Source organism: Rhopilema esculentum, chromosome 3 (assembly GCF_057945365.1).
Source record: "Rhopilema esculentum isolate cy_ngs chromosome 3, ASM5794536v1, whole genome shotgun sequence".
NCBI classification, from domain to species: domain Eukaryota; kingdom Metazoa; phylum Cnidaria; class Scyphozoa; order Rhizostomeae; family Rhizostomatidae; genus Rhopilema; species Rhopilema esculentum.
The window spans coordinates 312,633-337,363 of record NC_142817.1 but is presented as its reverse complement, the minus strand read 5'-3'; the positions used below and the strand labels follow the sequence as shown (position 1 = coordinate 337,363).

Sequence of the window (24,731 nt, the reverse complement as noted above, 5' to 3'; positions counted from 1 at the left end):
TTTTCAGATAACAGCTCCTAAATCCTTTTAAATGAAGCTACAGATCTTTGTCGCGCCTTAATAGTTGAATAGTTAGCATTGTCTATGAAAATTCCTGCCCAGTATGAATTGTTAGTGTATTTTCTTATGGGGTTTTCCCAAAGCAAAGCATATAGTTTTGTTAATGGCACTTCTTTCCTTTTAAAAGTAGACTCGTTTTATGAAAAACCTGCTATAAGAAACAGTCAGAAAATCATCAAGAACATTCAGAACTCCATCAAAAAAATTTAGACTTTGATTTCAGTCGGAAACAATGAAATTTCTTCGAAGGTCTCTCAAATTCTTCACAGCCAATTTCAAAAGTCTACCATCTTGTGTAACGATTGAAATATTGAAAAATGAAATTGTAAGTTTTCTCAGCATAGCAAAAGTGCCTATGAAACCACGAATAGTAAAACCAATGAAATTAGAATTAAGAAATTCTCGGAAATTAAGAAGTACTAAAATTTGCTGCAGCAATAAAAGCAATCGACAGATGTTGAAGTAGCTTAAATGCATTTGATACAGGTAAAAGTGGATGACAGCCTCTCGACCACGAGCGGTTGACCAATCAAATTGCGCGCAGAGAAAAACACGTGAACAGTTTCCGCCTTTCTGCAAATCGGTAAAATCCTAGAGCAGCGCGCAGTGGTTTCAGGCGAGCAGTTTCCAATTCATTTCTTGTGCGCAATTCCTTTCTGATCGATTTGGCCTAATTTTTTTCGGATTCGCTGTACTTATGCATGTCTAATGCCTTAAAGAAATCTGTCAAACAATATTGGCCAATGAATGAGGTGTGAATGGAATCACACTCACTGATTGGGTAAACTTTGTTTCTGTCGATTGCCTTTAAGAAGTAAGAGTTTCAATCCATGCTTCTTTTTTCTTAAAAAGTTTTGAAACATTTTTTTCCTCAGCCTGGTGGGTTAACCTGAGGTAGCTATAATCTAGGTATTCTTGAGTCTCACCTGAAAATAACTTGGTAGTCTCCATGGGTATGACCAGAACGCTCTACGTGCATCTGTATTAGAACTCAATATTAGAACTCATTTCTCTAATTTTTGTTGATGTAACTGACGTTATTAGATGTTATTGAGTGCTAAAGCAGAGTTTATTTTAAGGTGCAGTGATAACCAATTTGTGTTGTGATAAATCGTAAATGCCTACTGCTAAACTCAAATTTTGTGCAATGATAAAACTACAATTAAGAGATTTGGTATTGAAAAATAAAGATTACAGCAACTACCTGTAGATAGACAAAGTTTCATAAGAGCATTTCAATATTACGAATGGGAACATAACAGTAACAATGACTATATTATACTAAAGTTTGATACTCTTATATAGATACTCTAAAGTTTGCTTAGTACCTAGAAACTGTCTATTTTTTTCCTTCATCTTTTCCTTAAGTTCTTTATTATCAAAAGCATGTTTCAGCCTAGACCACTTTTTCTAATCTTTTTTAAAAGCTTGGGTGTGAGGTGGTGTATATCGACAATTTTATACAGAAAAGCGTAGTACAATAAGATTGCCTAGTTTGATGGGTGTGTTAATGAAGATTTTGAAAAGGCAGCACCAAATTTCTCAATTTTTTTTAATATGAGCGGTGTTAAAAATTCTTTGAAATAAACTTTGTGCTAAAGAGACACTTTTAGATTAAGATAATATCAAATCATATAAAAACGTAGGATAATGAAGTCTTTCCCATGAAAAAGAGCTGTTTTCAATCATGTTTGTCCATTGAAGCAGAAAGCTACCTTATCGTCTAGAAAAATAACTTCAATTCCATTTTTAAATATTTAGTTTGAGCAGTTTCTCGAGGTTTTTGGTGGGTGATCAGTACTATGTTTTCTTGACTTTTTTCAACGTATGGCTCGGTTCCTTACAAATTGTTTCTTTATGTATAAATTGGATGTCAGATCAATCGAGACATCCTTAATATTATTTCAGTTATTTGTATATATCATATTAATTTGCATTTGCACGAGATGGTGTACCTGTACTTGTACTGACCAGGCCTTAGATTCTGCCACCAAAGCGTTATCACCAGCGCCATCTAGGCAATAATAAAATTGGCTATTTGTTGGTTTCGGATGGCTTAACTGTTAAAAGAATGCCAGAGAATTTTGGTTAAGAATCGGAAAGAGGAATTACATGAAATTTTGCATTCATAGGTCAAAGGAAGTTTTTTACTGATAAAGATTACATATTTACCATTTACGCGATGCTCCAAAATGAATGCAAAGTTTTTGAATGGGCAAAAAGCTTGGGCAATTGCAAAATACTGAAAATATTGAGCGGTCTTTTTTGGGCTTATAAGAAGCGAAACTTGATAAACTTTTGTTTTTTGTGCAATAATCATTATTGTTATTATTTTGCTGTAGCGAAGAATCTTCTTTATTTTTAACTGAATACCAAACATAACTGGCTTTGCGTTATAAAAGGGCAATAATTTTCTTTCTTTGTAACATAAGCCTTCCACCTTTCCATGGAGTCGCTTTTTGCAAAATCTAAAAGCAAATTAACTAAGCCTTAAAGTTAAAGATTGGTTTAAATATTGCACATCAAAAAATAAAGATTAACGTTTATTAAATTGTTCAATGCAAAAAAAAAGCGAAATAAAGAGTTTTGCTTTGATTGACAATGGTGAGGCCAATCTTGATAACCTCATGAAAACATGAATGATGGACTCACTGCCAATGCAAAATAAGGCAAGCCACAAAGTTGATAGATTTTATTCAACATTGATAAAATTATTTAGAGTGAATTTCATTAGAACCGTTTGGATCAAATATAAAAAGCATAAATAATAAGTTAATTTTTTTCTCAAAGCACCCAAGCATCTATGGAATTTCTTAGCATTATATTTTTGCAGCAATGTAAAATATCTAAGCTGTTATTACCATTATAAGGGACATCACCTCTTAAAATTACAAGAAATATTATAGGGAGGCAAGGGAGTAAGATGAAGTGTCTTCCAAAATTGCCATTTGGTAGAAAAATGCTTCAAGGGAAAGGTAGGTAGGGACCACAAAAAACTTATTGACCAATTGGTAACTAGTGAGAGGGGGGACTCTTTATGAAAATCTGATTCTAAGGGGAAGGGCAAACTTTCATTCCAGATGATGCATCTGAAGAACAGCCACAAACAGCAGATGCCTAGACGTAGCTCTGTTGTCAGTGTAACAGTTTCCTGTCTCCGCCTACACTTTCTCGTTCTAGATCTTGTCTTATTGACTCCAAAATGAACAGAAATGTATCCCATGAAACACAAAGAGTTTCTTTAACATAGTATCGCTATATACTGTACGAACCATATTTCACCAGCCTGTATTTCTTGGGAAACGACAACAACTTCTCGTTCGTAAAGGCAGCAGAAAGACGTTATCTCCATTGTCGGGAAATTTCTAACAGCATTGTTAACTTTTGCCTTTTTCTTCTCTCCCTCGAAGTCTGTCAATTTCGAACATTTTGCCTTTCCCTGTGGTAATATTCCAATAAAGAAGCTATTTTTCGTTGTGTTGGCACCATTTTTTGAAACTCCGGGGAAAATAACAAACGCAGTCTCTATCCATTGACCACGCAGTCTCTCAATTTAATTCCACGCGACACAAATACGTCTGTTTAAAGCAAGTCGCCTTCCTGGTGAAATCAGCGACAGGGCCTGGCGAGCTATGGCCGCATTTAACTAATTGATGCGGCAGTTGATTTAAACGCCGTGTTATAGTCGCATTTAACTGACACTCAGTCGTATTCTGGAGAAATAATTTAATTCAACACGGCAGAAATTTGAAGTTCAAACTGGGCCTAACTAGCATTTTAGCAGGGCAGAGGTCAATTAGCCCGAGAAAGTCAATTTGCCCTCCTCTGATATCTGAATTGAAACTGGTGGCAACTGTGAATTGATTGGAGAATTTTATCGTTCAAGAAGAGCTGATAAGCTTAAGTTGATGTGGTTTTTGCAGCAAACAAGGAGCATGATAGGAAAGAAAAACTGATATGGCCAGTCATGGCGATCTCTTGTTGTAATATATCGTATTTCTATTAAAGATTCCCTTCCTTTTAACTTGAGATTTCCTCCGTTATTAGCCTTCTATGGGTATTCAGTGAAACTAAGAACTCGATTGGCTTGGTATTCCACGACAAATTTTCTAGTATTTCGTTGATTGCCAGTTGAGGCTTCTTAAACAAAAAGAACACAATTTTACACCATATTCTAACAGCGTTGGACCACAAGGCCCAGATTATGAAAATACAAAATGGAATTTATCTCTTTGCAAATTATCAAACAAAAAAGACAGTTTAGAGTTTCTTTTCTTTTCATATTGCACTTACAAAAATCTGCAGAATACTGATTTAGCAGCTTTTAATTAGCATTGATTGTACGTATGCAGATTCTTTTGCCTTTATCGAATCTTTGATTAAACATCTCAGTTGTTCCACACTTGCCGTGTATCCATTTGTGCTAAAAAATTTCCAACCAAGATATTTTTACCAACTTGAACTTGAAACTCTTTTATTTTCTAACATTACTAGACCTTTTGCCTTGGGTCTTTACGGTGCAATTATTGTTTAGCAGTCACTTCTCATGGCAATGATCACCGTCTCCCCTACAAATTTCACTGTAGTTGTTGCTCTGGCTTCCCTTAATGTAGCTGCTCACCTTGTACTTTTCAGAATCTGGAATTTCACTGTCTTTTCTTTTCTGCTCGTCCACATAGGCAAACAACTAGGGAAATCCTATTTTTGTAGTTCCATTAATAATGATACAATTTATTTGCCGTTTTCCTGTCTGAAATAATTAAACTCTTGCTAGCCGTTGCCTTTCAACCCTTAGTGTAATTTTAATTGTTTGTTACTGCTGTTGTATCATTGATGGCATGAATATGATAGACACGCGAATAATCAGCAGGAAATTGATTACCACAACGGAAGTTACTGTTACAAAACGAACTCGTATTGTTGACGGTATTTTCTTATATAGACTGCCTCCCTACGCATGATTCAAAATTTCCTCGAACAACAACTTGGCTATTGTTTCCAGCATCAAATCCAGAATCGTTTTGGCCATCCCCACAAGAACAGGCAAGAAGATAAAGGACATTTATGTGCGGAAGCAGAGATATTGCCCGCAGGCACCGCGAAGTAGGGGCCAAATATTAAGAAATTGCAAAGAATGCCAGATATTAAGTAACAAACTACCAGTAAAGCAACTTTTTATACGGTTTTAGCCCTCCAACTTTTTAGCCCCCACCCCCCACGTTTTTCGACGCTCCGTGGTGTCTGTGCCTTGTGAGATAAAACAACATTTCTATTCCTTCTGTCACGCTTTTTGTTCAGAATAAAGTAATACAAACAGATTTTGTTTAATTTCTTGAAATATAGCACCAGTACATAAAAGAATCCTTGTTTAGTAAGCGACTTACCACTATAAATCGGATGGTTTCTGATAGCATTTAGAAATTAGCTAACGATAAAGTGATTCATTAATTTGCACAAGAAGCAGCTTATAGCCCCTTTTTATTTAAAATAAGAATTTTCATAAGGGGTATGAGAACATGTGTGATTTGAGAACTGGTTTTGTTACATCGACAGGCATTCCTGTGATATGCTTGCATCAAAGATTTAGCAGAAAGCATTTATTTCCTCATTGTCTGCACATCGTTCAGCATTTTGTACCAGTACCGCTGTTTTTCTTAAACATTGTGTTGTCTATATTCTTGTTGTTCTTTTTTTGCGATATTCTCCTTTATGTGTGAATTACTTGCAACCTTAGCTTCCAACCACATAATAAATCTTCTGTAGAATTTATGACATGGAGAAGGAAATCACTGCGTTGCATTTAACAGGATTTCCAAGACTGTGGCAACAGTTTATCCTTCTTCGCATTGGTTTAGTCTTTGTTTTAATTTCATGAAGGCAGCTAACTAATTTGCCGTTAAACCCCTTTGTAAAACTGCCTTGTCAGAATTACTTTACTGTCCTTAAAAAATTTTAAAGTTTTCCTGCTGCTGTCAAAACTGCAATAAATTCTTAAAAAAAATATAATCCTCTTTGGCTACAATAACATCGCATTAAATACCGTTAGCTCTTGTGATCCTTTAGAATAAACAGCATTATATTTTAAGTATTTTGAAACGAAGCTTGCAAAAAGACTTGTCTTACAAAGCTGAATATTGTCCTTATGGTTACTGTATAATTGATGCATGGTGGCAGACCAATCTAAGACGTTGTATTGAAAGTAAAATGCTTAGGAATGTGTAGAGGGAGGGCACGTAGACGGGAAGCCATTTTTGCCAGAAGTAAACATGATAAGCTGTGGCAAAGATGCCACACCCTCAATACTTTTTTTAATCGCTATTTTGTTTGATATTGGCAGTATAGCAAAGTACCGTGTACTAAATCTAATGTTTCTTATCCAGTAAATGTTTAGAGGCAAGGAAGCTGGTTAAAAAAATATAACTTACAGACAAAACATAGCACAATAAATCTTATGTTGAGTTTGAGTAGTCAGAAATCGAAAAGGATCTATGTCTCAAGTTTGAGCCTTGGATAGGGTCCTGAGTAGCTTTGGCAGTCATCTTGTTAATGTACGAAGCTTTTTGACCAAAAAAGGCTCCAAATCCTCATTTGAATTTTCAGACCGATTTTTGTATATATGGATATGTGAATACATGGCAAAGCAGTGTAAGAAAAGTTGGCCTGTTTTTTTGTTCCAGTATCTGAGATTTTTCTTTCCTGATTTGCGAATTCCAGTCAGGAGTCAAATTTTTGGCATTAGTAACACAAAATAAATAAAGCATCAAATTTTAATAAACAGACTTTTCAGTTTTTTGAACATACATATCATGCAGGCTTGTGGCCATTTGAACTCGTTTATCATATCAAATGCCAAATATATGATATAGACCAGCTTCAGACCGCTTCATACCAGCTTCAAAGTAACATAACATGGAACATATTTTTGTCGGGGGCCCCTTGAGTTTGGGGGCCTTTAGTTTTTGAACTGAAGATTCCGATACGCCACTGGCTCCAGCTCAAGGTCTTTGCAAATAAACATTTTGATAATGGGAAGGTTTTGTAGTTTTCATTAAAAAAGAAACGGAATGTATTCACAGTAAATAAAATAACAACGAATTGCAACAAGGTCTGAGCAAATCTTCTCACATTTCATCCATCTATTATTTCAACTACTTATTTATAACGCATTTTTTTACAAGAAACGGGTTATAAGAAACGGTAGGCTCAATTTTTCGAAAGTTAAGAAACAACCCTACCCAAATTGAAAAAAGATAAGAAACATTTATAATTTGCAGTTTTAATTTTCCGAGTTGACACTCGAAACAGTCTTGACATTGAACATCACTGTATATTGCAACACTACAATTGACAGACAGTTTGCATTCATTCTCAGTAAAATGCACACTCAAGAAATTTCTATTTAAAAATTTGCTTTTACTTCAACTTGACATTGATGAAGTTCAAGGAGCTTAACTCTTTACAGATCTCAACAGAGTTTGTCATTCTAGAAAAGCAAAATTCCTTGATCACTTTGTTAGTTTATCTCTGAATGTGAGTGAACTTTTCACTTAACCTTGGAAGCAGTTTAAAAAATTCATTACCTAAGAAATTTAAGAAACATATAAGACATATTTGATAGCAAAAGGGAAAGAAATATCAAGAAACTACCTACCAGCACCGGACCTTAGTTTCTGATAAAAAATACGTGTTTTTCAACTACAAAAACTACAGATCTATACCATTTGGCAAAAAAGCCAAAAACCTTTGGAGGCCCTTTTGTAAAGGTGCCACGTTCTTGTCTTCGGGCTATTGTTGTTGAACTGACTTGCCAATCAGTGCCACGTTATTTTGGCACTACACAAAATAGACCTGTCAAATAGTAGTCATTTAGGGGAGAATTGTTCACGGAATCTTTCTAAATTCAAATGCCGGATTCATTGGAATTGTACGTATTCAATAGAAAGAAACAGGAATCATTCTTTTTATGACAAATTGGTTTGACAAGGACAAAAATGTCTCCTCTGCTGTTTACAGGATTTACTTCTGTTTTTAACAATTCCTTCACTTACATTTACATGTTGGCTTGCCTTGTATTCTGTCGTCACAAAAGGGAAGTGAGTATTCAGGCTTTCTTTTTGTCAAATAGATATATGGTCAGGTTTACCAATATAAAGCACTTCTAATAAAAGTTAGTCATCATGTAGAGTTTCCTGTACCATATACACGAATTAAAAGGATTTTAAGCGTTCCTGAATACAAAACAATTTACAGTTGTTGATGCTTAAGAAGGGAGTCTTTGGTCAGTAGAAGCCTCATCTCAGCAAATCCTGACCGAAATGGAGATGATGTCAGTCATTGACTATTAACTCTTGAAAGTTCATACTTAACCTTTCTTTCAAGACAGATAAGAGTCAGTACTTCTTAATGCGTTTTGTCGTCATGATTTAAGATAGGATCCTGCTTTGCATTGAGGAGTAAAAGGTGTTGAATGAGGCAGCTTTTCTGTAACCAAGACACTGCCAAAAAAGCGTGTGCCACCCAACCGTAGAAGAACCAATCGTGTTCTTATCAATAGAGAGAAGTCTCTGCAAGACTCTCTCCAATAGACCTCTGGGGTTTTCAAGGTGATTACGGTCCCTTTTAATGAAGCTATATTCCTGCTTCCTCAGCTAAATGCAAGCACCTCACGATTTCAGTTATATTTATTCTATGAAAATAAACCAAAATACAGGTGTCCTTGGTTGTCGGGTTGGTGAACTTTGCATCAATTTCTCTCATGATATTGAGGCCAAGACTCAGGGAGTTCGTGGCTACAAATTAGTAAAACTGGCAGCATATTAAGAACATTGTTCTTACTTTCGGGTTTTTTGATTCGCTCCTAGATACTTTTTTCCATTCATTTTTTGGTCATTTAATGACGTTTTCGATTTGAGTATTGAGAAGGAAATCCTTCAACCATTTGATAATATAATTCTAATTTTTCATACAGCGTTTGATTTCCCGAGAACGAAACTTCTTTCATTCAAAAGGAATAATGTTTGTAGCTTGAATACTCAGCTCTCCTAAAGAATCTTTGTGCTCTTACAAAAACAGAACAAAAACATGAAAAGGTTTTTGCATTCTATTATTTTACCCGCCTGTTATCTACAGTGTCACCTTTGCCACGCGCCAACCATGTTACTGAGTGAGAGATTGCTGCGTGATATACGAGCGGAAAACATAGATTTGTAGTATGGAGCTGTTGATAATACCATTAAAAAAATTTGTGGTATTCTGGCATGACATTCAAACCTGCACACTGATAATTCTATCCGAGGTACAAATCAATCTATAAAAATTTCGTACACCTTTGGTAGAAATCCTATTGTTTTATCAGAAAATCCGTAGAAATCCTTTTGTTGTGATGGAAATTTCGGACGCTTTTTCCAAGAATGAAATACCTCTTGATTTCCTCAAATAAATCTAAACGCCTTAAAGATGATGAGAGTTTAGAATTGCCAAGACGTTATGACGAAATTAGCTCTTCTTTAGGCAAGGTGAAAGCTTTGGTAAAAGATAGATGGCTTGCAAAATATATGAGCAAAGTTTATTCAGGCTGAGTGAAGACAACGACTTCCATTGAAAAAATGAGACGTCAAGTACTTGCTTCTATTTCCAGGGAGAAGAAGAAATCTCAACGATTAGAAATAGAGAACCTCACGAAGATGAAATTCCTTGCGAGGTAGCAGGATTGATGAAAAAATTTCCAACTCGGAGTTTTGGACCTGTCACTACAGGACTGGAACATTTTTTATCAAGGATCATGTACATCATGTTCCCTTAGAATAAATCTTGCCGATTATTTCTTTTGCCCTATATGATAAAATTGAAAAGGCAATGCAGACAATACAGTTGCACTGGGATTATAGAATAGAATGATCAAGGTCAACTGAAAATAGATATTGCGATTCTTTGCCATGACTTAACAATGAGGCTTGTATACTTGTGTTCTCAATGTTTAAGAGAACAGCACATTATGAACAGAGCCTTTTCACACCTTTGCGCCTACGGGCTGTTGGAACTCGTTAACAAACCACTACTAACAGCAGTGATGCACCTTGTTTTTAAGAAATAATCAACAATGATCAAAGATGGTTTATGTCATGGCGGAAGGGACCGATCTATCGCGTTTAGTTGTCATTAAGTGGATTACAATTCATCTTTATGAGTCATTTCGCTCCCGGTGCTTCTAAAAGTACAAGTGAAGCCTGTTTAGTTAAAATGACTCTTTTTCGAAAGTCGTTATCTTACAATATGTTGCTCTTTCAGTATGTTTTCTGAGCTCTTTTCTATTCTGTCGTTAATTTAATTTTCCACTGTACAATAAATTAAAAAACCTACTCGATACACACTTTTTATAAGAATATAGTCATTAAGAATATTAAGGCTAAAAATTGCTGAAATTTAAGAATAACTTGAGAAGAATGCAAGGTTCAAGCTTCATCAAGAATTAATTTTTTTGTTTATTTGAGTTTTTTTAAAAGCAAGACAAATGCAAGTTTCGCGCTATATTATATGTCTTGAAATAGGCGTATCTGGCCTAGGAACCATAAGCACTATAATAAGACTCGGTTACACCTTGTGTCGCTTATAATCAACGAATAATCTTTAAGGCTTAAAATAAAGAATTATTAGAATATTGAGGCTCCGCAAAATATTAGTTATTTATTATAAAATAGTGTGTAATACCATTACAGTAACAGCGCATGTACAGTAATGCAGTTTTGAGCAGAGGAATCGCAAGTTAGATATTTTCCTTATTCGAGGAAAAAATTCGTTTTGTCAGGGTATTTTCTCTTGTTGCAATGTTCGGTACACCAAAACCATTCTATTCCAAGCCATTTAAAGCTTAAGTCAAAATGGTTTTACATCATTTACTTTTGCCGTACTTCTGTGCTGGGAGCACTGATTCAATGGTTTCTTCATGTCTATGTGCGCCATGTCTATTATGTTATTGCACGGAATGGCCTAAAAGTGTCATCTTTATCCACATGTACAGTACACCTTACAAACATTTTGCTATTGATCACATAACCTCCTTTGCAAAATAGTGCTTCTTCCAGTAATCGTATTGTTTATTTTCTACGCAATGTATTCATCAAGTATAAATCAAAATGAGCTTTCCTGATTCATCGCAAGAAAAGCAGTTGTACTCCAAATCTTGGTATGCTTTTACTTTTCTAAATAACCTGCTTTGATGCTCTACGATAAAGACTGCATTCACAGTTTTGTATGATGAATCTTTCTCCATAACGTTGGAAACCTCATCCGATGTTTTTAAGTGCATTCAAACTACCTGACTTGAGAATTCCAAATAAGAATTCTTTGTAGCTGCAAAGGAAGTGTAAAATGAATTCTGGATACCCTGATTCTTTTTTATATTGGCCATTTTGGAGAAAATTGTTAGGGCGAGGAAGCGGAAGAGCTTTTAGATCATTGCACAATTCTTTATAGAAAGATGCATGACTTCGCCGATCGTGGTTGATCTTGCTTTATACCATATTGCGTATTAAAGGCAAAATAGGCTAGAAGGGGCGTCGCTAGCAAAGTCTCCTTTTGATGTGTGGTAGGGTAGTTTTATTAGTTGCACAGCAGGTGCTAATGTGGATCTGATTCCAACAAATGACAATCAATACGGGTAAAAGGGCAGTTACACCAACACGCAGGAGGAGATTTGATGGGGGAATCTCCCCAACTGATTTGGTATTTCAAGAGTTGCTGTGGTCTTGAGTGGAACCGTTATAATTGTGACACAGAAGGTGATAAAAGGCCAATAGCGGCATTTGATACTTCGCTTTTGGATCCAGAGCAAGCCTTTTAATAATTAAGGGGAAATGAACGTAATAATGTACTTAGTAGTAGCCTAAGTTGGTTGCAGTATTTTAAAACACAGATAGCTAGAAAGACATAAAAAAAATATCTGTCTATAGTAATTTATTTGTATTTATTATTTTTGTGCAAGAATCTTGGCTTGGTATTGGCTTGGCTTGATGACCTCATTCACGGCGCATTGTCATTTCAGTGAAATAGGATTAAATCCCTCTTCAGCCCAAACATGACTTGCCTATCATTGCAGAGTATCCTACACCAAAATCTTTCTACAAACCACGAAATAATGATAAACTCCGGGATAGATTGATCGGGGGACACCCCCAATATTTCTGTGTTCTTCGGTAATTTTTGCTTTCATTGGGTAACATTTTTTGTTGTTACTCAGTTCAGTAGTAACAAATTAACGCCAAGATTTTACATTATTGATCTTCCAATCTTCTTAACCGTACAGTTAAAAGCCGATTTTTGAAAATGGAGGTTACAATCATTTTCCGACGACCTGAAGGATGTGGCACCAAAATCCACTTAGTTTCTAACACCCCCCCCCCCCCCAATCATTGTAGATTAATTCATTCCCTGATAAGCTCAAACATAAAGCAAGTTACCTTATCGGTAAAAATTCGTCAGCAAAAAATTTCGTTGCCAAAAATTTTCACCGGTATTAAATATTTGTCACCTAGACAAAAATTTGTCACTTTTTCCCTACGAAAATTTTTGCCGGGTTATATATAAATCATTTTCTATTGCCAAAGATATGGTTAGTAGATATCTCTAATGTGTCTTTAAGCGATAAAACTTAAGTGGTCAATCTGTCCAAATAAAAATATCAATTCGTCGGTAAAAGTAATCGTCGGTCAAAAATAATCTTCGGTAAAAAAGTTTTCGTTGGTATTACTTATTCGACACCAAGGGAAAAATTCGTAATTATTTGCCGACGAATTTTTTACCGATAAGGTATGCAGCAGCTGTCAGTAAAATCTCAAGGACTGGAGGCCATGCCAGAAGGATTGTAAATTGAAAAAAAAACTTCCCTATGTACCAAAGAGTTGTTAGTTAAATTAGCCAAAAAGGATGAGGTGTTCTTGCACACAAATTTAGCAATTTTTTCCTAGGTTGTCTTGTTGTTGTTTTGCTTGCTGTTTTTGTTGTTGTTGCTGTTGTTTTGAATGTCCCCCTTTACGACTCGAGAGTAGTATCTAGAACAACGCAAACTGATGAAAAGATGATCGATTAAAGAAGTCTAAAGGTCTTATCACAAAACAGACTGTTAAAAATGTTTAAAAGCTCCTATCTTAGTTGAAGCCAATTATAGCTAGCATGAAGTTTTTGAAAAGGACAAGAATAGAATCAGTAAGAAAATTTTTCTTTCCAAAAATAGTTGCGATAATGGAGATGACTGTGCTAGCAACTTTGAAAATTATGACCGCATGTGTTGGCACATGTAATGTTTGCATATTAATAGTCCTTCTCTTACTGTGTCATGCAGCATTTGAATTTAGAACTTATGTTAGTTTGAGGAGCAATAAAGTTTGGTATCTAGTGAGTTTTGCAAGGTGCGGTGTCAGTATAGGCGACGTTTCTTAGGGTTTTGAAGCAAGGCTAATCATTTCTATCTGTGAAACTTAGTTTGAAATCACTTGATTCTACAGACTATATTTTCAAAAATAAATCAAGGCTGCAAAAATATTTTTTTCCATTCCAATAATGATCTTACCGATCATCACCTTATTTGTCTAATGACGTTGCAGTCAGCATATGAAGTGGCGGCTTTTAAAGTAACGTTCAGGGGATTTGCAGGGTACCATCTATACACGACTTACCAGGAAGCCTGCAATTGCGGACATTTCTGTATTGGGGTGGGCGGGCTGATTCTAAAGCTTGTTCCCTTTTTTTAAGAATTTGGCAAGGCCGCCCAAAAACGTCAACTGAAAGGAGATTTTTTTAGAATTTGATTTATCATAAACTAAAATTATGTGTAATTTTTTGTGCTGAGTCAATAAGGCCTCCAGTGGTTCACATTATGATAATAAAACTAGTATAGAAGGTAGGAGCTTATTCAAATAGACGGTTGAATATTAGCAAATGGTAGCTTCAGGATGAGAGGCGACTAGCCTGATAACTAGGGGAGGACTTGATGTAGAGCCATACGAGGGAGGCTATTGTTGGGCTCTTTCGTTCTCTGTTACATCACACTTGCTTATTATTAAACTCCATGTGTTTTTGTTGGCAGTAGCAAAAATCTTGTTGCTATAACTCACAGAAACAAGCTGATTAATGCCAAAATTTACGCTTTACGGAGACTCGAAAACAGAAAGAGAAATTATGACATTTCAAAATGAATGAAACATTCCAGGAAAGTATACAATCAAGCTTAAAGCTTCAAAAAAAATTGACAAGGCAAAATGTTATGATAACCTTCTTATATTATGAAATTGAGCTTTAATTAACCGATAAAAATTTCCTAATTTCACCATCATCTGGACGATATAATGCTAAAAAATATTTGAAATAATCTTAGCACAGTAACTTCTGTTAGGGCTGATTCATCATTTTGATGAAGATTTTCAGTACAGAAATCTTGTTTCATACTAACGCTAGCCCAAGCCCCAACAAATCGTAAATTGAAGTCCACTATACTGAATTTCTAGGAATGGCAAAGGTTTGTTTTGGAATTCTTTTCAAACATTTTGATTGTATGTTTTACAGTCATTATGAATATCATTATTCATACCAGTCACCAGGATCTAGTGAAAGTTGTTTTTTGGGAAGGGTCTTTGGGTTGTGCGGCCAAGATTCAAAAAGTAATCCAAAACACCAAGGTCAGAACTTGCTGACTATGCAGGAATATTACCGATTCGCTGGCTCCAGGAAGCATTTACCCCTGATCCTCTTTATAGCTGCAACTGACAGAGAGAAATAGAAAGGCACATTGTGCTTCAGGTTTTGAGCAAAAGGCTCTTTATTATTTCTGCTTACTGTTATATTAATGACAAGAAATAATCCAAAGAGCTGATCAGGAGTTTCCCCACATACCGTATTACTTCAAGTAAGCAGTAAGCACCCCCATTCTCCTGAATGCTCCTCGAATGCACGCCTCTTTATAATGCTAAATAGAGACAATTCCAACTATTTTCAGCGAGAAAACGCTCTTTTGTTGGTAAAGGACACTTTACAAAAATACTGAGAAATCAATGTACAAATTATAATGATGTTATTTGATAAGCTCTTAGAAACAAAAAGTTATTTCTTTTCATAAGTCCTTCTTGCTGATATTTCTCACGAAGCTTCTCATCAATCTCATAAATGCATTTCACTCGAGCAACCAACCCAACCCAACCCAATTTGTTAGTTTTGTTGTGGTCAAAGAATTTTCATCTATTTTGTTTAAAAATTTGAACAAAAATCCGAAGCTGTTTTTCAATGTTATTGGTATCTTGCAAATAATTGAAAATGCCGCTCTCTTTCAAATGCAACTTCAAATAAAGTCCCCCCATAAAACGTGCAGAATTTAAGAAAGCAAAGAGCCGTAAATGATTTTTGATAAACTTTCTACAAACCAGCCTCTTTGATTTGCCATAACTTGTTGCCATATGCCTTTTGACGCTATATGTATCTTCCATGATTCCCTTTTATACAATAGCCTTAATCAGCGTTCCTATAGGTTGCGCGCTTGTGATATCCATCTGTCAGGAAACACCATAGTTGTGACTTTTTTAGTCTCCATCACTCAAATATTCAGATAAACGAGTTGATGGCAAGTTTTGCCAAATTTCTGTCCCAAACCATAACCACACCTTCTTTCAAATATTTCCGGATAAGCACAATCCTATCTCTCTAAAGTGCAGTCCATCTAAGATTAAAAACCACTTGTGTTAATAAACGTCGTGGCAACATGAGCAGTTCTCGCACTTGAGAGTCTGAGAAACCAGTATTCTTCATACGATCTCAGTATTTTCCTCTGACATCTTCTATTAATGTTTCACATTTATTGGTAATACATCAAATCAAATAAAATTAAGAAATTAAAAACCCAGATTCTGAGTACAGTTGCGCTTCCAGTAAAGAGGTATCAACTTCAGAACTGAAGACACGTCATAATGATTATTATTCTTACCAACGTTCTCCCATTTCTATTAGATTTGTATCCAACTTTAGAATTTTATTGCCGTTCTTCAATTCTCCTTCAGCTAGAGTATTTTTAACGACAAACTGATATTAGGGTTCAGTTCTTGATTTAAGTTAGCTGGGAACAGATGATTGCTAACAAAATAATTTGCTTGAGCGCAACGTGGAACTAACATTGTGAAGTTATGTGTATTAAGCCCTGGCAAAACAACTAAACATTTCACTAAACATTTCACTTAACTTTTGTTTAGCCAAAAGTTTAATGAAAAGTTTAGTCGTTTTGCACCCTGTTTAGTGTTGTTCAGTCGTGTTTAGTGTTGTTGAGCAAAGTTTGATCCTGGTCAAAAATGTTTAGCGTTGTTTAGCTTTGTTTAGCAAATGTTTAGTCGTTTTGCCACCAATTAAACATTTGCTGTGATTGCACAGGCTCTCTAGCTGTGGAAATTCAAAGGTTTTCTTCTGTTTCGTTGGATATCCTGTCTCTACGTGACCCAAAAAGCCTATATGAGACATCTGAATATCTCGTTGTACGCCACTGTGTCTTCTTCAACAGTCAACTTTGTTCAATGATCTAAAAAGTCTTTTCTGTCCCCGTTGCTTCATCCGATTCTCATTTTTATCCACTGCTTGTGCATGCAACGAAATAAACCAAAAGCAAATTCCTATGCAAGATCCCCTACAACCCAACAGCGTCATAGACAGCTCGCAGTTCAAAAAAATTGAGTAAAGTTTAGTGAAAAGTTTTGCCACCCGCACTAAACTTCACTAAACAAAAATTGAATGGAATGTTTAGTGAAATGTTTAGTCGTTTTGCCAGGGCTTTACTTGCAGAAGATGTCTTGTAGAAACACATACCAGGGTCCAAGCCACAGGCCATGCCCCCCCCACTTTTCTTGCTAACTATAGGTATTTAATTCCCATTTTAAGTATTAAATAGGTAACCACCCTTTTTGGCCCCCCCAATCTAGAATCGGTGGCGTGGGCCCTGCATACCATAAGCCAAACGAACAACAAATATGTGAAAGGAGTTTTAATAATTGGCATTGTTAGAGGTAACTAACCCTTTTTAGATACTATTAAAAAAGTTGCATAGGAAAGAAGAAAAACTGAAAACCATTCTTAAGTTCAAGTTGGCCTTAAACTTCTTCTATCTGTACTTGTATTTCATGCATTTGTTTATTAGCTCTCCAGTGCATCCGAGTCTTGAACACTTTTCTAATAATTTTCCAATCAAATAAAATTATGCGTTTTTGGTCAGTTTTATTGAAAGTCGACTGCTTTTGTATATTCTTTAGATGGAATTCTTTTGATGTAAAAGTGATCAAGAAAATTCCTGTTTTTATATTCAGTGTTTTGAAAATAAAATATAAGATACCTTTCAGCAGCGTGAAAGAGGAAAGAATGAAAAAAGAATGTATAAAAAGTATAAGAGAATGACTGTTACTTTTGATGAAAATATGAGAGAAGGCTCGTTTTCAATAACGCCTTCGTATACAGTGTAAATATAATTTGTCGCGTTGACATGTTTACATGAACAGTATTTCATTCTAACTAAACATTGGAATCATTTCAAAGAGAGAGTATAAAATAGCTATGCAAGGAACACCCTGACTCAAGTTTGTTCAGGGGCTTGTCGAGAAATGTTTTAGGTCGGCGAAATATTGGTGAGAGAAGTTTGATTTGAGGTCAACATTAAGCAAAATAGATTAACAAAATGTTTGCATTTTGAGAGTAATCAAAGTATGATTATAGACAATGGATAACGGGAGTGTGGAATAACAACAAGTGTGCGGTAAATGGGCCAATAGGTTTGTTTAAAACGAAAGTTATAATATTGAGTAGTTAGAGACGGGAGCCTGTAATAAATTCAAATAGAGAATGAAGAATAAGGCTTTATTGGCAGAGAGCACGTTTTTAGCTGCTCTGAAAGGCTTGGATTTTCGATCGAATGATATGTTATAGATAACATCGAGGATAACATCATCTATAAACTTGCTGGGTCAATTTAGACAGTGGAAGAGCGCGACAGTCCGCCCATAAAGTTGGTACATAGATTTCAAGAAAAACCAGTCATTCCTTGATAGTCAAAAGTGGCTGTTTTGTACCATAAATTATTGCATTAAAAGCAGGCCTGTATACATTGGAGCTGCTGAAAGACAGCAGAAACAGTTTTGAAAACAGTAAATTTTTGCTTATTCTGCCTTTCTTCAGAAACGTAATCGCCAATTCCTAAATTAAAGGCTATCAGATGCTTAAAAATTGACGGTTAAAAAGGCTAGATTAATTAGCTGGAAGTACGTTTCCCTCTCTGTGGCATCAAAGCGACACTTCAAGTTCGGTGATAAGAATCTCTTGCTTTAAAGATAGCTGGAATGGAAAGACAGGAACATAGCATACTTGGTACTTTTCGTCCGCATCTCCTTTGAGCACTAATGTTTGAAAATGATAAAATGTAAGCAGATGTTTGTATCAAATCGGCCGTCTTAAGCCTTTGCTGTGACCCTTTGATGCAAGTACAGCAATCAATCTAGCAAAAATGTTCTTTCACTCATTTCTATTATGTTATTTCCTTTTTCAATATTCTGCTTGCGTAGTTGGGCTCCTTCATTCGGGAATCCATCCCACGAGGCATTCATGATGTCACAGATGACGATCATGTCCCTATTTATTCAACTGATTTATTTTGAGTAGAAGTGACGAATGTTTTTTGAGAAATTGTATATGCACGGCTTTTGAGTTAAAAATGTCAACATTTTTTTAAGTCCAGACATAAGTGTTATTGTTAAAGATCGTTTTAGGAACGCCTTCTAATGATTTGTGACACTTGCTGTTGCGGTTTTGCCAAAGTCGTGACCTTTTAAAGTGTTTCTGGCCTCTGCACATATTCATTGAGATAATACCAGCTAGGAATCAACCTACTTGACATAATAGATGGATAACATCTGATACAATTGCAGACGCAAAAGGATGTAATTTAGCCTCAAGACAATAGAAAAAGAGCGTCATTTCCTTAAAAATTTTCAAATAAATTTTGGTAGAAGTTTTGAAAAATTGCGGAATTTGATTTGCTCAAATCAGCAATAGCCAACCAGGCTCCAGATTAAAAACTCATTCAAGAAAACGATTTTGATTTTCATTCTTATCATTGCCAGGTATGCTACTTCAATTATTTTCCTCCAAACCAAATCATGAGCGCAGTTTGTGATTAGAGTGTGAAGGCTTCAAAAGCTCCTTTAGCAAGTCATAGCAATTAAATACATGAAAACGTTTTGTTTTATGCCCATGTTGACTTTAGCACTATCATTTACAGACAGCGTTACCTTAACATCTTGTTACATGTTCATTTATTTACGTTGCTGTTAAACGGCCTCTACCGAAGTTAAAAGCCCAAGGCGACCCCGTTAGATGGGAGAGGTCTTAAGTGGGGTTCACTCTTAGAAAGGAGTCTGGGACCTAGCACTGATAGGACAGTGGGCGTTCTTTTTCTGATTAATGGCATCAAGATAAACGATAATATGGCACATAAATCTTAATTGCTAATACTACCTCAAAATGCTCTTTTCACCCTGATAATCTTCCTTTCCAGAATATATTGCCAATAATGCGACTATAATCGCATCGTGCAAAAGAAGAAATCAGGCGATGACTGCTTAAGCAAAGCATTAGATTAACCAGATTACAGGTACTCAAATCTGAGATGCCTCTTGCCATCGTCTTTCAATAGGACTTATTCGAGCTAGAATGCCAATGAACGGCATTTCTGAGCAATATGCATACATCATACATCCAAGTATTGCTTTCTCGATTAATGCCCCAGGGTAGCAAGATCATGAGCTTTTTAGTAATTACACCTTAGGAGTTCTCTCGCTCTCAGAATCCTTAGGGCCTAAGATGTTTCACAAAATGGCATGGGATGGTTGAAGAATTATTGCTGGCGCTTTGGCTTCAAAGAACAGTTATTTTCAGTTACAAGTACAGAAGAAATGATAAATTTCAGAGAAAACTTCACAAGCTAGATCACATAGTCATAGATTCATAGCGAGTATAGGGGTTGCTCTTAAACTTGGACCCCTGAAAAGTTTTCATATTGACCCCCAAAAAGGTACTTATTTCGAACATAGCTTCAATAGAGTGATAACATAACTCCACATCGTTTGATTTTCTCCTTAAATATACACAAAACGTGACTATAGACAACTATAACATGAACATAACTTGCTAGCTCATCGTAAAACTTGTTAACCCATAATGTATCCTTATCATAACATCATCACTTCACTAAGAGGCAACCTTACAATAAAGAACGAGGACGTGAATGTTACACGTAAGAAGGCTAGGACGAGCATAAATGCAGACAGCATATAAACAGGGCCAAATGAATGCCCCAAAAATCACATGGGCTGTGAAATGTACTGACTTTACAACAGTATTAATGCCCTGAAGAAAAATCAGATGCTTTTTTAAAGCGAGTGTCGGGATGTCTTGTAGTTGTAACAAAGAAGACCAGACTAATAACTTTGCTCATTTTATCCATGTGAGAAATCCTTTGCTGAATTGTTTCATTCTTCTGGTTTGACTTAACTTTACCTCTTTACACGTGTCCTGTTTGGTCGTATTTGCCTATGATCTTCTGGTGTGGCTGGTTCCAATTTTGACGATAGTGAGCAATGTTAAGTCCGTTTCCACCATTGCGACTTTGCAATGGAATCACAGTCGCCACGTTATGAGCTCGAAATATCTTGTGGTGATTGTGATTGGCTTCTAGGCCGAAAAAATCCGTTAGGTTTCATTTTGAAGGGGCTCACGTAGGGAAGTCTGGCCAGCGCGATTCATTCGGCCAAAAACATCGACTGTGCTTTGGTCTGTATCCTCATTATGGGATGCCATTGTCATATATGCCGTGACCACTAGGATACCGCCTGTAAGAATTGAAGCATCAAAGAAAAAAGTGCTGTACTGGAGACCATGAGCGTCTATGTCAGCAAAGGAACGGCAATACTCACAAAAAGTCTTGCGCATTCGTATTTTCTCCGAAGTTTTTATTGTGTATCATACGCGGCTCAAGTACAAAGGGTCTTCTCATTAGCAGCAAAATATTGATTTGACCCTCTGTGACAATCACTGTCACTGAAATCAAGGTAAACTTTAACTGACTGTTCCAAATCGAAAAACACACCCAGAAAAAAGGTTTTGATATCTGTGAAGCTCTTCATTTCAATATCAAGTGATACGGGCTTTCTTCGAATCAGTCATGCATGAACTTTGCCAAAGGGCTCACAACGATTTCAGGAAAAGAATGGAACTGGTCCAGAGCCTCCGACAAATGGGGGAGAGGGCACTTTCTTGCAAAACAATAGAACTTTTTTCAAAATCTTTTGTTAGATGTGATAGATGTTTCCTTGGCCTCCTCACTTTCAACCTGTGTCGGAGCCCATATGGTCAGTCTCAAAATTGTTGCATAGACAGCGCTCGAGGGCGGATTTTATAGAAAAATGATTGAAAAATGAGCCTAGAAATGTGATATAAAAACATCGAAGTCAATTATCAATTGTTAAATTTTTGATTGTTTAAACTGGTGTTACTTCTATCGGCGTTAAACTAGGATCGCTGTGAAAAAAATCAGACCATTTAATCGCAAGACGAGCTGCAAATTAGTGATGGGAAAAATAGCATTAGTTTCGATGAACTATTATTTAACGAGTAGACAGGAAGTGCCAGATAACATTAGAACAGGGGTGGGGGGTGGGGGCAAGCAAACAAAAGGACAACAAAATACCTGCAGATTGCAATTGATTGCAACTTGCATCTGAAAAAATTTGAAACTTAACAATTTACAGAAAAATAGATTGAGCATAAAGATTTATTCATAAGCAGGGACAATCTCTGACTGTCTAAAATGATCGCATATTGCACTCTTGTAAACGTTGCTTTGTTTTAAGTTTCCAAGAGGGTATCTCAAAATCGTCTTGATACTCCAGAATTTTGAAAATCTTTTTCAATAAATCTGTGCTTATTTTTGGTCAAGGAACAGTTTATATTAAATCACCACTGGAATAACATTCTACTGTCTCCTTAAAGGTGTATAACTGCTTTCTCAACTTTATATAATTAGAACACAATGAAGCCATCACGCTTAGATTCGCACAATCTCGCATTTACAAAAGCCACATGACGGGGGTGCAAAATAGTGCATTGTTCTCCTTTTCGGCATCCTGTTCTCAATGAGAAGTTCCAGGGGGTTGAATTCAATGGACTACTTCGTTTCCTCGCAGATAGCTGCAATCACAGCGATTGGTTAACAGGAAATTCCAGGGCGTCCCCTTAGGGTTGGCCGACATCCCGAAGACAAGTGCAAGAAAGTTTGGTGAAAAGACACAACTTGTTCTCCAGTGCGGAACACGAGCAAATGCACGAAGGACCTCAGCAAAGTTGATGCTTTTCAAACACGAGCCAGGAATTCTACTCTTTTATCGATAGAAGCACAAGGAGGTCAGACGTTTTCTTCGAGTCTTCGAAATGATCCCTAAATTTACCATCCTATTTTTGACGGTAGCTTTCACTATTTCTCAAGGTAAGTGTTTTTACCCAATACTTTTTCTAAGCAATGCTTCCTAATTTAACAAAAGTTATCACACATTTCCCGGTTGATTGTCAAACATGAACCTGACCCCAAATATTCTTTTTAATAAAATCGAAATCAATTAGTATCATTTGAAGAACACCCTGACCCTACAAATGTAAATATCCACACGATTCTTTTCCAAAAGCCAATTCTGCTGGTCGAATTGTTTGGTCATGCAAAGTATAGGGCTTAAATTTACATGATTATTTATTTTGGTTCTTTTTGTATGCAGTTTTGCTGGTTCATTTCTTTTTCGACCAGATTTGTAAATGAGACGCTCAACCAACTGAACCATATTGCAAATTTGCACAATCAAAATTTATTTGTTTACATAAGGCTTAAAAGGACTTTACTAACACCAGTTTTGACCTGATCTGAGGATTAAATTCGCTAAAAATTCATAAAAGTTTGCGACCATCATGTTTAGTATAACAAATATCGAGTGAGCTTATTCCGATGTTGAGGTGTCATTGTATCGTTGGGGTTTGCCCTAGATACCAATTACAAAGACCTACTTTGCTCTTCACGGAAACCTCCTACAAGGCATTGAACCACGAGCATAGATTTCGCTGTCTCGACACTTTTGATTACTAAATATTTATGAGCAAAATAATGCTAAGAAATGCAATGAACAGGGTTTAATTTTGCCGAATTCTTACAGTATATATATTTTTTTAGTCTTGCGACTGGAGCCTTTTGTTTGCAGATAAGATATCAACCGACATAAGTGTAAAAATGTCAGTTATCAGAATATCTTTTCTTATCACTTTACTAATTTTGGACTTTTTGCTATTTTCTGATTTTTTTTCATTGAATTGCGATATCCTTTATAAAAGACAATCAACATGTCTTCCAATATTCGTATTAATTTTAGCGGAAAGGATACCAGAGGCTGCTTCATCGGGAAGGGTTCAGTCCAGGAGAGTGTATTTATACAATGGAGACTTCAAAACATTTGCCCAGTTGAAAAGCAATCGAGAACATCTAAAGTTAGCAAATGCGACAAATTTGAAGGATCGATATTATCAAATGGAAACGAGCTTTGGTACCATAACCTTTCATGTGTTTTCTACAGAAGGTTTAATTTCACCAAACTTTCGCATTCAGCAATTTGGTGAGGGAATGGACGCTGATATTCAGGGAAATCCTCTAAGAGACTGTCACTTTTCAGGAACTGTTGTAGGGGACGAGAATTCAATCGTGATTTTAGATATCTGCCGTGGTTTGGTGAGTTTGCAATTTGTAGTTTGTTTCAGTTAAATCCAACCACTGTATTTTTCTCTTTTGAAAACCATTTCAAAGTCCTACAATTTTCACTCTGTGGACAGGAGTGTTCCTTGGGTTGGTAAATCGCTAAATTTACCAGGTAATTAGCTAAATTTCCTGAATCTTCATAGTGAAATGCCAATATATTTGACTTCTACAAAATTTAAAATTGCACTGCTAACAGGCAATTTCTACAATTTCTGGTATTCTCAATATTTGTTGTGGAGCGAACGTTGTTTATGCTAAAAATTGTCCACTTCTATTGCTTTTTTCGAGTAAATCTCTGAAAGGACCCCTTTGCTACAGCCCTGTGGGAACTCCCAGTTCTGCCCTCTGAGTCTGCACACGCAAAGGCTCCGTTATGAATGGCTAGGGCTTTCCCCTGAGCAAGGCCATCCCAGATCTGATAAGGAGGGGGAGGGGGAGGGGGGCATAGTAAAAACACACAATATTTTCCTTTATTTGTACCGATAAATAGAAACAAGAATGAAACAAAGTTTGTTGTGTTTAAATTCGAGCGTAAAACACGCTTGACAAATTTCCTGTTAAGAGTAAATAAACTAAACCTTTTCTTGATTTAGTAAAAAAATATTCGAAATGAAAGACTTCGCATCTTTTGAATCATCAAAGCAAAGGCACCCCTGCTATAATCAGGATGTATTTTAAAGCGGGCAGGATTGCGAGTCAGAGTCAATTGATTCATAAATTGAGAAAACCATCGTCTCTAAACGCAATTGTTAACTGTTATCTATTCGTATTCTGCGTTGAATTTCAGACTAAAGTCGTAACCAAAGTTGCTCAGGTTTTC

At 36.1% G+C, this 24,731-nt stretch overlaps 1 protein-coding gene across 1 annotated transcript in view; it reads left to right on the top strand.

Annotated features, from left to right (window-relative positions):
• The window catches only part of LOC135692398 (A disintegrin and metalloproteinase with thrombospondin motifs 9), a 67,694-nt gene that overhangs the window by 7,231 nt on the left and 35,732 nt on the right, over nucleotides 1–24,731 (top strand). The window contains exons 2-3 of the mRNA XM_065210487.2: nucleotides 22,308–22,606; nucleotides 23,532–23,884. Of these exons, the coding sequence (XP_065066559.1) occupies nucleotides 22,552–22,606; nucleotides 23,532–23,884 (408 nt within the window). The 5' untranslated portion in view covers nucleotides 22,308–22,551. The remainder of the gene's footprint in view (nucleotides 1–22,307; nucleotides 22,607–23,531; nucleotides 23,885–24,731) is intronic.